Here is a 14,973-nt window from a genome sequence, read left to right on the forward strand (position 1 = left end):
ATAATAATTCAAGTGCTGGGCCTTTTGTACAAGGAAACTCAGGGCAGGTGAGGAGGAGGAGGCGCGCTCACTGCAGTCAGATCTGGTGAAGTGTGTTGGCTACACACGTATAGAGGAAATGGACAGGATGGGAATCAACACAGCTGCTGACCAGCTGATTGGTACAACTACAGGACTCCAGAGCATATTCCGAAGATGAGGAATTTATGCTACAAACCATTAACCAAGGGGAGGAAAGCCACACTTGCCACTTAGGCTAATACCTTCCACAAAGAACACAGATTTCTGCAAACTCTTTACCTATTCAACTTCCTTCCACTCTCACTCAATGCATTCTCTGTCTACAAACCAGTCAACTCTGCCCCCTAGATTACAGCTACCACCCAACCATCACACATTTCAGTCACCATACAGCATCCCTCTTTCTTACTACATTTCTTCCTTTCTTACTAGAGGCCTTCATTTTAACCCACAGCAAAATACATATAAATCACAGAAATAAAACACAAAATATTTACATAACAAAACACTCCACTGTATATTTGTGTTCCTATATTTCACAACAGTGCATATACTTTCATTATCTGGGTGGCCTGGATTCCTGGAACTAAAAAAGAGCTGATGCAGTTTAATTTACCTCATGGATGATTGAAGATGCTGCTGTTGACATGAAAGAAGAATGAAATGCAAATATAAGATGATGGTGGTGGTGGTGGTGGTGATTTCCACTGAAGCCCTTTTGTCATAGGAGTGGATTGTTGTTTCTCAGCTCCAGAGAATCTTGGAAGAGATTGATTTTCTAAACCGATTTAATTGATTGTTATTTTAAGTAATTTATAAGTCGATGAGAGGTTTTATTGTGTTTTACTGTATTTATGAATTGTACTTTTGAATTGTTTGTAAACTGCCCTGAGCCCACCTCGGCAAGGAGGGTGGGATAGAAATCAAATTAATAACAACCACAACAACTTCAATCTGATTTCAAGCCAGGAATCGGAACAGAGACTGTTTTGGTCACCTTGAGTAATGACATCTAAATTAACAACAACAACAACAACCACTTCAATCTGATTTCAAGCCAGGAATTGGAACAGAGACTGTTTTGGTCACCTTGAGTAATGACCTCTATTGAGAACTAGACAAGGGTAATGTGATCCTACTTCTTCCAAGGATGCTGTTGATGTTCTGAACCAGTGCTTGGAGTCAGTAAAGGGCTAGATGAGGGTGAACAAGATGAAACTTAATCTTGACAAGACAGAGATTCTCTGGGTTCGTAGAAAGGCAGACCAGGGACTTGAGATCTCTCCTGTCTTGGATGGGGTTATACTTCCTTTGAAAAACCAGGTTTGCAGTTTGGGAGTACTGCTTGACACAGCAGTCACCTTAGAAAACCAGTTGGCAGCAGTGGCTTAGAGTGCTTTTGCCCAGCTTAAGCTGGTGCATCAGGTTTGCCCATTCTTGGTTGAGTCAGATATAGCCACAGTGCTCCTTGCCATGATTATATCTAGACTGGACTATTGCAGTGTGCTCTACTAGCCACAGTGCTCCTTGCCATCATTATATCTAGACTGGACGATTGCAATGTGCTCTACTTGGGGCTCCCCTTGAAGAGTGTTCAGAAGTTGCAGCTAGTGTACAGTGCTGCAGCTAAACTGCTGGTTGGGGCTGGCGACCAGGAGAAGTGTGACCCTGATACCAACAGCAATTACACCGGCTACTGATTTGTCCCAAGCCCTATTCAAAGGTGTTGGTTTGTCTTTTAAAGCCCTGCATAGCTTGGGACCAGGTTATCTGAAGAAGTGTCTTCTCCCATATGTTTCTGTCCAAGAATGAAGACTACAGGGAGAGGTCCTCCTGAATGTCCCCCCAATCAAAGAAGCTTGTCTGGTGGGCACATGAGAGAGAGCCTTTTTGGTGGCAGCCCTGTGATTATGGAACTGTCTTCAAAGGGAGGTGCACATGGCCCCCTCACTGTCAGTCTTCAAGAGGCAGTTGAAGACAGTTTTATTTATGACTCCATTTTTGATTTAGTTTTTATTTATTGGCAGTCCTAATTGCAGTTTTTAAATTTTGACCTTATATGTGTCTTTATAATTTTTTCATACTGTTTTATAATCATTTTAGTTATATTATAAACTACCTTGAGTTCCACAAGGGAGAAAGGCGTCTAATAAATACTTGTATAAAATAAGAAACAGATCAGTAAGGGTTATCTTTTTCTCATCTATCTTCTATTATAGTGTCATTGAGGGTGCTATTGGTTACAGAAGGTATTGCAAGGTATTGAGTTTTCCTCATCTTCATTATCCTGTTAAGAGCTCCTGCATGTGGAATAAGAAGCTTCCCCCTCATAATCTATTTTCTCCCCTTTCTTCATTTCCCAGATACTTTGGTAGTGGTGCTGCAGGTTTTCACGGGTTACCTGAAAAATAATAGTTACCTCTACTTGGCAAAGGGCTAACTATTATTCACTGGCATGTGCTAACTGGTTTATTTTTGCAGAAATGTAACTGGATTAAAAACTGGAAACAATTCTAAGAAATCAGCAAGAAGACGGCACCTAGTTAAAGTTGTATTTTCCTGATCTTAAAGTTTTATTTCCAGTATGGTGATGTGGTTAAATGCGTGGACTCTAATCTGAGAGAACCAGGTTTGATTCCCCACTCTTCCACTTGCAGCTGCTGGATGACTTTGGGCAAGCCATAGTTTTGTCAGAGCTGTTCTTGGAAAGAGCAGTTTCTGCCAGAGCTCTCTCAGCCCCACCTACCTCACAGGGTATCTGTTGTGGGGAGGGGAAGAGAAAGGTGTTTGTAAGCAGCTCTGAGACGCCAAGTGAAGGGCGGGCTATAAATCCAATCTCCTCCTCTTCTTCTTCTGTTAATCACCCAACTTCTTATCTGTCTTCTCTTACCCAGGTCCTCAGTCCCCCAGTTCATTTTGCTTTCTTTTGTTTTTATTCTGATTATGCACCACATCTCTGTTTTTTCCCCTTCACTGCCTATCTTTTCATGTCAGCATTCATTATAAATTTCTTACCTTGAAGAAGGCACTTCATGATTTTGCGTCATCATGTCCTTGATTTCTTCTTATGTGCTCTCTCTCATGCTTTATGCTCAGTCTAATCTTCTGATTAGGCCTTATGATTCCTCCACATTGTCTTATCTACAGTCATTTGTTTTGTCCTCCCTGTGCTTGGAATTGTCTTCCCTCATCCCTTTCTTAATTTAAAAAGCATTTTAAAAACCTGCTTGTTTTGTATTGCATTTCCTTTAATGAACTCTGGCTTTGATCAGGGGTCATTTAGTAGAAAAAGAGGTGCAGGAGCTCATTAGCATAACTCATTAGCATAACTTATTTGCATACACCACACACCCTGACATCTCCCTTCCCTTCACCTCCAAGCGGGGCAAAGGAAGGATCTCAGGCGCTTCTGCCTGACAGAGGTGCCAGCATGCCAGCCCCTCTGACAGGCAGAAGCACCTGAATTCTCTTCCTTTCCCCCTCTCTCTTCCCTTCGCCTCCAAGTGGGGTGAAGGAAAAGGGGGGGGGGATCTCTGGCGCTTCTGCCTGACAGAAGGGGGCCAGGGAAGGTGGCAGGTGGGCCTATCTCCAGGCCTTCCCCAACTCACCCACTTCGCAGGCAGACTGCGGAAGGCACGGGGAGACATTTAAATGCCTCCCCACTCCTTGCAGGGCTTTCCCCAGCTCACCCGCCAAGGCGGGCGGGCCAGGGAAGGCTGGAGGGGTTCTCTCCAGGCCTTCCCCAACTCACCCACTTCGCAGGCAGACTGCGGAAGGCACGGGGAGACATTTAAATGCCTCCCCACTCCTTGCAGGGCTTTCCCCAGCTCACCCGCCAAGGCGGGCGGGCCAGGGAAGGCTGGAGGGGTTCTCTCCAGGCCTTCCCCGACTTGCCCACTTCAGTGGTGGGCCAGGGAAGACCGGGGAGCCAGGGAAGGCACAGGGAGGCATTTAATGCCTCCCTGCTCCTTGCAGGGCCTTCCCTGGCTTGACTCTGGGCTCCCACCAACCCCACCTGAAACAAGCCCACACCCCCTACACCCCCACCAACTTACCCTGCCTTCTCGCTGTTGGTGGCACATGCTGTTTCCTGCTCCTCCTGGCCCGACTGAGGGCTGCTGTGGTTGTCCACCACATATGCCCACTCCTGGGCTTGTAACTGCTGAAATGCCGTCCTGGGTCGTTCCAGCTGGAAAGGCTTTGATTCAAAATCCATTCTTCTGTATTTCATTTTGTTACCATCTTCTCCCCTTTCCCTGCCTATCCACTTTCTTTCCCTTCTTATAACATCAGTGATTTTTTAGATTGTGAGCCTCTGGGGAGGTTTGAGTTTTTGTTTTATTTAAAAAAAAAACATTTTATAGAACCTAGTAATTGTAGCTGCTTTGTAAATAAAATGTGAGGGTCATAATCATACTTCTGAGTACTAATGCTGCTATATGCTATGATATCTACATTAGAGCTATGAGTTTGCTCCAAGACTCTGCTGTATTGGAAAATAATTTATACTTGGTTTTATTAGTGTTATATAAAGCACTGAACACAAGTAGCAGGCTGGATTCTAGTGTTGCCAACTCCAGGTTGGGAAATTCCTGGAGATTTGGGGCTGGTGCCTGTGGAGGAGGCACTTTGGGGAGAGATTTCACCAAGTATATCATAGAGTATGCTCTCTGAGGCTGCCATTTTCTCCAGGGGGACTGCACACTAATTTGGAGATCAGTTGCAATTCTAGGCAAACTCCAGGCCCTGGAGTTTGGCCTGGATTAATTGTGTTTATCAAAATGGATTCTTCTCCAAGCAGCCCACCGTGAGCCCTGAAGCATCTTCTGGATCACATGCCACAAGGGAAGCTGCAGTGGATAAGGCAAAATCACAGTTTCTTCTTCATGCACCAAACAAAAGCATACTTAGCTGTGCTTCCTCCATCAGCAGCAGAAGCTGTTGTTGATTTTGCTCAACTGACCCTCCTCTCTTCAATCCCTTATCTCTCATGGCTGCTGAAGAATAGAAAAGGCAGGGAAAGATCTACCACCGTGTGAGCCTTCTGCTCGCAGTTCATATAATCTTGCCGAGTATTTTTGTTGTTGATTTTGGCATATGAGGAAATTTAACTCTAATTATTAACTTGGTGGGACATCTATGTATATGTTCATGAACTACTTTGTAAACGCTGGTAACTTTATGCTTTCAAAAGGTTTGGTGTGGAGCCTCCTGGATTAATAAAGCTGGAGAAAGAGATTGAACAAGAAGAAACACTTTCAACTCCTCTTCCATCTCCTTCACCTTCTCCATCAAAGTCACCTGGAAAGAAGAGTACAGGGAAACTCCTGGATGATGCGGTAAGGGAGACCTCAAGGGGTAATATTTTGACATCTATTTCAGTGGCACCTCTCATATTGTTATGATGTTGTGCTTCACAGGATTAACCATCATCCTTTTGGCGCAAGATCCACAGATCAAGAAGACAGATGACTGCATCTGTCAGGGAGTGAAATATTAGTGCTTATATGATTTCAATGCTTTGCTAGTTAGGCTTATTTATAGTTAGTGCCCAGAATTCAAATTCTCTGCCAAGCAAATTTGAGTTTTGTGCTAAGAAAGTTAAATTTGATGCCCAACATAATTGTAGAAAAGTAACACTTTTTGTAATTTTGCGTAAGGTTAGTCAATGTTTACATTTTTCAGATTTGTACGAGAGTGGGAAGAGTGGGTGCCGAGTGCTCCTGCCTTGCAAGAGGGAAAATTGCCTTTTGCAAGGCAGGAGCCGGCGGCCCCCTCCTGCTTGCAAGACAGGCACATGTGCTGCCTGCTTTTTCAAGTGGGGCTACAGAGGACTGTTGGAGGTGGGGCTCCCCCGCCAGCCAGCTGATGGGCATCATGGTAGAGCCCTAAAAATTGGGGGAACCCCCACTGGCACCTGGGGACTGGTATCCCTACACAGAGGGGAAAATGTTTTTTTTCTGGGTTTGGGGGTTTCAGTATTTGACATGCTTATGGAATTAAAAGTAATAAATCTCTTAATTTTCTACAAGCAATATTGCAAATATACTCAGTACTTCAAAGAAAACTGCAAGTCGATGCACCCTATGCTACCCTAGCAAATGTACCTTAGGTCCAGCTAGATGCTTTCTTCTGCCTTCTCTGGCTACGGGTTAGAAACAGCTCGGTATTCAATGTAACTTTCAGAGTTTTCCTCAGAGGCTTTGGTATAGTTTCTTTTCCCCCCTCCAGCAAGGTAGAGAAATAAGCTATTTATCACCCAGGCTGTGCATATATGTGTCTTAGTGGTGTGAGGAAGAGGACTACAAAAAGCATGTAACAGAAACAATGAAAGCCCTATATGTTCCCTTCATGAAGATTAGGTATCCTTCTAGGTGCAGAAATGCATATTGGCTTTAAGAGCTGTAAATTTCTACAGTATATACACCTTGTCATTATAAGCATTGCACTCATGATTAAAAAAAAAAAAGTTTCCTAGGAGTTTTTTTCAGTACTCCCCAAAATTTCAATGGTTTTTTTTTTTTAAAAAAAAGGCCTTGGAAAAGTGTGGGGGAATTCAGTTTTTTATGGGCCTTCACACCTCTAGCTGCTACAACAAGTGAAGTTAAGTGGGAAAGAATCTGGATGAGAAGCCAAAGGGAACCCCGTGTGAGCTGCTCAGATCCTTTTCATATAGTACTGTGAGTGTGGGACCTGCTTCAGTATAGATTAGGGTTGCCATGTGTTAGGCCTCAACTCTCTCCTTCCTTGGAAGGATAAGCTTGGTATCTTGGAAAAGGTGATACAGGCATCTTTCTTTCTCAGCATCTCACAGGGTCACTCACTCAAGACTCTTCCCTAGTCTACAAATATGATCAATAGGTCCTATGGTCAGGTGAAATGTGTGCCATCAACTATTGGCCAGAGGCTTTCCAGGGAAAACTAATCCTAAAGGTACAAAGGTCTGGTTTTTGGCAGTTCTCTACCCTCTTTAAATCCATCAGTGTCAAGGATTGATTTCTCAGAAGGGGCAGTAAAAGTAACCCATTGCCCCACCTTGCCTACCCTTATCTGGTTATCCCGTGTGAGTTTATAGTCAAAACCATTTTAATCCCATAACAACCCTTTGTAATGATTTGCTGTCCTAGCAATTAGAGATCACCCAAAACACAATAGATATTTTCACATGGGAATTTCACATGAATGTTACATAACATTTGTAAGCCCTGGGAATGCTGTGACGCTTAGGGCTGCCAAATCCCCCCGGGGGGCGGATTTCCCCCCGCTTTGGAGGCCCGATTTACAACGCCATGGAATCGGGCCCCGGGGGAAACCCCACCCCGGTGTCCACGTCAGCCAGATGTGACGTGTGGGCACGCTGGGGGCGGGGGCCACAGCCATTTGAGGGGAAAACATAGAGTTTTCCCCTCAAATGGCTATGGCCCCGCCCCCAGCATGCCCAGCGTCACACGTCACATCCGGCTGATATGCACGCGGCGCGTGCGCGCTTCATGCGCGTGCGCGCTCAGGATCGCCGTCCAGGAGTCCCCCGCCACCAGGTAAAATACATTTGGCAACCCTAGTGACGCTTCCTTGCCCAAGACACATTGTTTTGGTTCTAACACAAGCGTTGTTCTAGGAGCAACTCTGTCACACCCCAAAAGGGTATAACCAGCCACTCTCTGTTCAGTAGAGTGTGTGCATTATCTGGACATCCACTGAATTTACAACCCCAACCCTAACTCCAACCCCAAGTTAGATAATTCTTCTCTGAGTTGAATGCTGGTTCGTTTTGCTCATCTTTCTCCCTGAATGGAGTACCAGTATACCAGCTAGCCAGTGGCAGGCTAGAGCCCTGAAAACCAGGGGGACCCCTGCCCTGACCTGGGGACCGGCAAGCCTGGTATACAGATATCATATGACGTGAAGACACATGCATAAATAAAACAAGTACATTGAAAGGAGTGTGCCAGGTATGCATGAGCAGCCCTATACACATAATTGTGTCATTCACAAGGCACTGAGTTTGTCTTGCCCAAGGAAGGCCTTCAGATTCCTGGCACTCATGCCATCTCCTCATGTCACTTGACCATAACTGTATTCAGGGGTCGTTTCATAGAAAAAGAGCTAGGGGAACACATTAGCACAAGAATCGAAAGTCAGGATGGCAATCAAATAAGCAACAAGCCAGTGTAATGTAGTAGTTAGAATGTCAGAATGGCACTGGGAGACCCAGGTTCAAACTCCCACTCCTCCATGGAAGTTTGCTAGGTGACATTGATCCAGTCACACACTCTCAGCCTAAACTACCTCACAAGATTGTTGTGAGGATAAAATGCAGTAGGGGAGAATGTTGGAAGCCCACTGGGAAGAAAAGTGGAATATAAATGAAGTAAGTAAATAAATTTATGAATAAAATGCCTGTGGCTTGACTGCTTTATTTGGTGTCAGCTTTGAGAATTGTGGTGGAGTCTGAACACATGAAACTGCCATGAATTGTGTCATGCTAAATGTTCACCTATAATTGTGCACTAGGCATGGCAGCAGCTTTCCAGAACGTAATAAGGTCTTATTCACAATTTAATTGTATAATTTCCTTTAGAGGAAATCAGACTTCTGGACCACTGACTTACAAAGACTCTCCAAGGCTTTTCTTGCCTTGTTACCCGAGATGTTTTTAATTACAGAAATCAGATTAAACCTGGAACCTTCTGCATGCAGTTCACTTTTTTTAAAAAAACACTATCCTGAGCAACTAAATGGTTAAACAACAAAATGAAGTAAAATATATTCTACAAAAAAGAACCTGTTACTATGGCAACTCCTTTACCACATGGTAGATGTGCCACCTGGGAGTTACAAAGCACTCCTTGAAAACCCCCTTGCCACTCTTGAGCTACAGTGAACAGATGGAATTTAGTGTATTTAATAGTGCACATGAAATATAATTTATTGAAATGCAAACTGGGTTAGGCGTAACGTTTTTTTCCTTGCTGTATCCCTAACTTTTCAAACTCTGTCAACTAAGCTGTCAAAAAAAGACAGAGGAGAAGTTTATAGGTTGCAAAGGAAAAGTGATCATATTTCCCAGGGGCAAGGGAAAGGGGCAAAAAGAATATGAAGGATGACTTGATAACCTCCTTTAATTCACTGACTAGCAGTGAAAGAACAAAGATTAAATTCATTCAGAGAGATGCCTGACCTTCCCCATCCTTTAGCTCATTGAATGTAAGCTAACATCAATTTTCACATGGTCCAGACACAAATAGGACTCAATACTTACCAGGCCCGTAGCCAGGATTTTGTCATTCAGGGGGCCATTAAATAAGTCGGGGGGCACTGACGTCACAAAAATTAGAAGTAAAATTAAAATAAAAATTTTAAAACTCATGCTTGCGAGTTGGAGCAGGTAGGAGCAGTTGGAGCAGGCAGCCAGCCACTCATCCATGGAGGACTCAATGCAGTAACAGTGATGGGGTGAGGAAGCAAGCCACACTTGGGGAAGGGGTGGTGAGGGCACAAGGGTGGCTGGGGTAGATGGAAGTCAGGGGGTCTTGGTGGGAAGTCAGGGGGCCAGGCCCCCAAATGCCCAACTGTAGCTATGGGCCTGATCCTTACCTAGAAAATGCTTAGATCCCCCCCCCCATCACAGGTATTGCTTCTGAGAAGCAGCACTGACAAGATCAGTGTGGAGGTATTCATTTCTTTTTCGTTTATATTAGTGAGATTGTTGTCTGCTGCTGTTCTGAGATGGAAGTTCAGTATATGAGTATGCCACACCTTTTTCACTCACAAAAAGTGCCTACTCCCCCCCCCTAGTGTCTATCCCACACATTCTGGGTTGCAGGTAGGTCAGGCTGTGACATATCACTACCCTCCTTGCCTCTTTTAAAATGTATAGACAGCCATGACCATTTCACATCCCAGGTTATCTTTCTCACTCACAGAGACATCAACAGACAGAATAGCCCAGTCACCTTTAATAATCACCCCTCACTTAGACACTGCACAGTTATTGGAGTTGGAGACTCATATACCAGTCCATTCACACACTGCCACCAATTATCAATTTATTCATATCCAGATCTGCCTGCCTGCCTATCATCCGTCCGTCCGTCCGTCCGTCCATCTGTCGTCTATCATCCATCTATCCATTTATCCATCCTCTATCCATCTATCCATCCTCTATCCATCTATCCATCTATCCATCTATCTATCTCCGAGTTCTTAGCTTGTGTGTGTGTTTCTTTCTCTGGGACAATCAGCCCACAGGGTTAAACAAACAAGGAGTTAACTCTTATTTATAGTTTGAATATAAACACTTAAACACATGTAGAGGCTACATTTCTTTTCAATTGCACTTTTGAACCGTTTCCCTGTTCTAGCATTTGGGATCTTTTGTTACACACTGGCTCTTTAGTCAGCTTTAAGCTGATTTTCACCACACCTTCACTCAGCTAGACACTCTCTCAGTTCCATAACTGCACTCATCCATTCTCTTAACTGCTGTTTTCAACTGCCTCTCTAACTAACATTTCATCAGCTCCCATTGGCTGCTTTGACGAAGAGGCAGAACCTAACTTGTCTGTCACAATAGGTTTAAGAATTCCTCAGGAATCATCAGCTACATTCATCTCAATCCTGCATTAATATTTTTCTTCTGGAGTACAGACAAGCCCGTAGCTACAGCGGGGTACTTCAGGACTGCCCCCCCCAACTTACCACCCATGCCTGCCTCCCAACTTTTCGCCAAGCTGGGTGGAGAGCACTACAGATCAGCTCCAGTATTTCCATTTGAAAGGCTGATTGTGCAGAAGCTTAACTCACATAATTGTTGCCCAGTTTGTTCAAGTTCAGAATTCATAGGGTTGGGGCTCCATTGGATTGTGCTCTGTAGTACTGGAGGGTACTTGTAGGATGGAGGAGAGGAACACACACTGCAGCACTGGTCCAGCTGAACTCTGGAAGGGAGCTTAGTCATACAGTTAAAAATGGTGTCTGAACAACTCATTTCTTCTAAGTCTCTCTGATAGAAACACTTGTCGGGTCCGTTATTTTCTTTGTCAGAGGAAGAGGAGGAAGAAGAAGAGCCTACTGGAGATGCCTCTTTTAAAACATATATCATCCCAGTAAAGCAACATAATAGTATTACTGGGCTGTAGCCAGCAACCTCTAAGAGCATTTAAGGAGTGGGGAATGGTTCATTGGCATTGCTTCCAGTGAAAACAGGAAGTGATATCATCATGGGACATCCTAGGTAAAACTATGAAGTTCTAGCCAACTCTGGAGCATCACATGACATCACATGCAGTTTTCACCAGAAGTGACATCAATTTCTTCTCTCTGATAGAAACACTTGTAGGGTCCATTATTTTCTTTCTCAGAAGAAGAGGAGGAAGAAGAAGAGCCTACTGGACTTGCCTCCTTTTAAACATATATCATCCCAGTAAAGCAACTTAATAGTATTACTAGGCTGTAGCCAGCAACCCCCAAGAGCATTTAGGGAGTGGGGAATGGTTCATTGGCATTGCTACCAGTGAAAACAGGAAGTGATATCATGGGTCATCCTAGGTAAAACTATGACGTTTTAGTGAACTCTGGAGCATCACATGACATCACATGCAGTTTTCACCAGAAGTGACATCACTTCTGCTGTGCAAGCATGCATCCCTGTTCTCCCATTTTCTCATGCCAATGCATCAAGCTCCAGCAGGCAACAAACAGGGTTTAATGGGAGGTTGACCACTATAGCAAGAGACCGCTGGCAATCCTATAACATAATGATATTTCCAGAACCCTGGATTAATTAAAGCTTGGCAGGTCATGAATGACATAATTCAGTGGAGCTCAGTTCTGCTAGGAAACAACATTTATTATCATTTAATACAATGTATACACATATCCAACAAAACAGACTTTGGCTCCCCAAATGGAGTTCGGGAACTGAAGCCATGCTGAGAATCTGAGAATCATATTTCTTTAAACATAAAGGGGAGGATTGTCTTATATTTTTTTGTGCTGGAAATCTCTTATTGATTGTCAATAAACTAAAACAGATAACCAGGCATCAGAACATGATCTATTTTTTCCTTCATTCCTTGATTGTAGGCATTCCCATTTTTGGGAGCAAAAATAAGATGCTGAGATAGATGAGTCTTCAGTCTGATCAAGCAAGGCTCTTATATTTGCATTTTTTCTAAGGAAGTATAAAAGTCAAATGTAGATTAATGTTTATTATTAAAATATATTTACTCCACTTGCAGTCTCTCTGCACAGGCCTTTACTTTATGAACTAGATTGTTAAACATTCAAAGATCTCCAGAGTATTAGCTGAAGTGGATGAAATCTTTAGAAAGGGTTCCTTGCATTTTGTTTTCCATTGACATCAACATATTAGGTCAAGTTTCCTTTTTCAGAACTACATTGTGCAGAAATTATCATCTTCATGCCCTTGTCAGTGTTGCATTTTTTCCCTAACAGTAGCAGTGCCTGAATGTCAAATTAGAGTTCATTCAACCAGATCTGCTCTTTGGCAGTGATGTCTGTGCTCCTTTCAGATCTCTGACACGTTCAAAATACACTATATATTAATGCAATTCAACTTGTCTTACCTATCAGTGATTCCCAAAATCGTAGACCTTAACCCAGTACTGGGCTGGGTGTATCAAAGGACGCCCATGGCAGGAACAATAAAACAAAAGAATAATGTAAGCACTGATGGATTCTGTAACTGGCAGCTTTCATTCTACCCACAGCTTTGCAAGCCTGGCTGGGTTTATGATCAGATTTCACTTATTTCATATTCTTCCACAGCCTCCTTTATGTTCTTTAGAATTAGAGCCAATTTAAAAAATAAAGGTGGTCAAATGAACAGCACTTTGGTGAGATTAGTTCTGTTTGCCTAGCTTCTTGTTTAAATTGACTTGCCAGCCTTCACATTTTCATTATTAGCTCATCACTGTGGCATTCTTCTATTCCATGAATGCCCAGTGTGCTAGTGCATAATGTATAAGGGACAGTGACTTGATTTAAACAGCCACAGCTGGTCCATGGCAACCCCTTAGGATTTTCAAGGCAAGAAACAAATAGAGGTGGTTTGCCGTTGCCTGTTTCAGTATAGCAGAGAGTACTCCATCTTTCTGTGTTATACTTCTGAGGATGCCAGTCACAGCTGCTGGCGAAATGTCAGGTCCTACAATGCCAAGACCACGGCCATACAGCTCAGAAAATCTACAACAACTAATGAACTCTGGCCGTGAAAGCCTTCGACAACAATCCTGGACTTCTTTGGTGATCTCCCCTCCAAGTACTAACCAGGGGTTTCCCTATTTAGCTTTCAAGATCTGATGAGATTGGGCTAGCCTGAGCCATCTAGATCAAGGCAATAAAAACAATAGTATCAGTGGGTTTTAAAAATAAATAATAATTTGTACAAAAAAATCAACTCTATGGAGATTATTCATTTTATTCCCTTCTCCCAGCCTTCCTGAAAAGAACTGTCTTAACCAGTCTCCAGAATGCTATCAATAGGCAGGGGGTATTTGAGTCCCCAAAGGGAGGGATATGGAGTTTACCATTTGCCTACCAGTCATAAGTGCTTTTCATGGATAGTAATGACTCCTGAAGCCCCTATTCTGCATTCCCAGTCATCTCAGAGTAGATATGGTTGCATGGGACAAGTAGGAATTTAGGAGATGGAAGGAGAGAAGTAGAGACCTGATAAACAGGATTGTAGAGGGTTAGAAGTTGAATGAGTATGCTGAATGAGGCTTCTGTTTAGTTTATTTATTCCCTATCAATGGGATTCAAGCCAGTTTACATCATTTAAAATATAATCTTGCAAAAATGTAAGTAAAAGGAAGCAAACCAAAGCCTCCACTAATGAGCCACTAACACTGCATCAGAAGATTCTTTACAGAGCCTCCAAAATCTGTGTAGTCTTGAGGCCTTCCTCACCGCCTTAGCAAGCCCACTCCACAGTACAGGTCCAGCCACTACCAAAGTATGGCTCCAAGCAGTAACAGTTCTCACTGACCTCTCATGTCACACAGACCTTCTCACTGCCTTGTGATTGGAGCCATTTTGTGGGCGTAAATAAATGAAGGCAGTCACACAGAAATGGGAGTCCAAAGTCATGACGGTTTCTTTGCTTGGAATGATCCACAGAAGAACAATTCATAAAATAACTGCTTAAATAATGAAGTTGGATGTCATAATAACACTGGCATGTATCCTACTGTTTGGCCTGATCCAACACTGGCGTCTCTTATGTTCTTATGTTCTACCTCTCTGTTCAGTGAAGGATGATGCCTTCCTTCAGCCTAAGTAGCCTATTTTCAAGTTAAGTGGCTTTTCCACCAGAGAAAAAGGCCAGTTACACTGGAGGACAGCTTTCCTGAGTGGAGTGGTAAGATGCATACTGATGTAATCAGGCATGTACTGATGATGTATGTACTTCTGTGAAGGATAGGAAAAACTCCATTAAATTGATATACATACAGGTGGTAATTTTATTGGTTTGGACCCCCTTTTTTAGGTCAAACATATTTCAGAAGATCCTCCTTGTAAATGCCCTAGTAAATTTTGTGTGGAGCGTCTTTCACAAGGAAGATACAGAGTGGGGGAGAAGATCCTTTTCATCAGGGTAAGAAAAGCTTACTAGCTCTTTTGTTGAATGTCATTTATGTTAACAAGCAGTGAATGATCACTATCTTGCCATGTCCATGACTTTGTTGGATAGAAGCATACAGGGATACTTCTGTTATGCTCACAATGCCATCCTAAACATCTGTTTAGAATTGCACTGTCACATTTTATTGAACATCTGTGTGGAGGAGATACTTCCTGACAGTTTTGTTGTTTATTTGATTAAGATGCTGTTGATCTCTTTGCTTCTATTGAGTTTTACAGGGTTGTTTCTACAAGATATCTAATTTTTTTCCAGTTGCCATTTCTGTTATGAGCATTGTATTT

General features: G+C 43.1%; 1 protein-coding gene across 1 annotated transcript in view; it reads left to right on the forward strand.

The window, feature by feature from the left end:
• GAS2 (growth arrest specific 2) overlaps positions 1 to 14,644 on the forward strand; it is a gene marked incomplete at its 3' end in the record, with an annotated part of 102,214 nt that extends 87,570 nt beyond the window's left edge. Inside the window, 2 exon segments of the mRNA XM_015408840.1 lie at positions 5,216 to 5,360; positions 14,537 to 14,644. Coding sequence (XP_015264326.1) covers positions 5,216 to 5,360; positions 14,537 to 14,644 — 253 coding nt within the window.
• Between the last annotated feature and the right edge of the window lie 329 nt (positions 14,645 to 14,973).

Source organism: Gekko japonicus, unplaced genomic scaffold (genome assembly GCF_001447785.1).
Source record: "Gekko japonicus isolate JY-2015 unplaced genomic scaffold, Gekko_japonicus_V1.1 scaffold4037, whole genome shotgun sequence".
NCBI classification, from domain to species: domain Eukaryota; kingdom Metazoa; phylum Chordata; class Lepidosauria; order Squamata; family Gekkonidae; genus Gekko; species Gekko japonicus.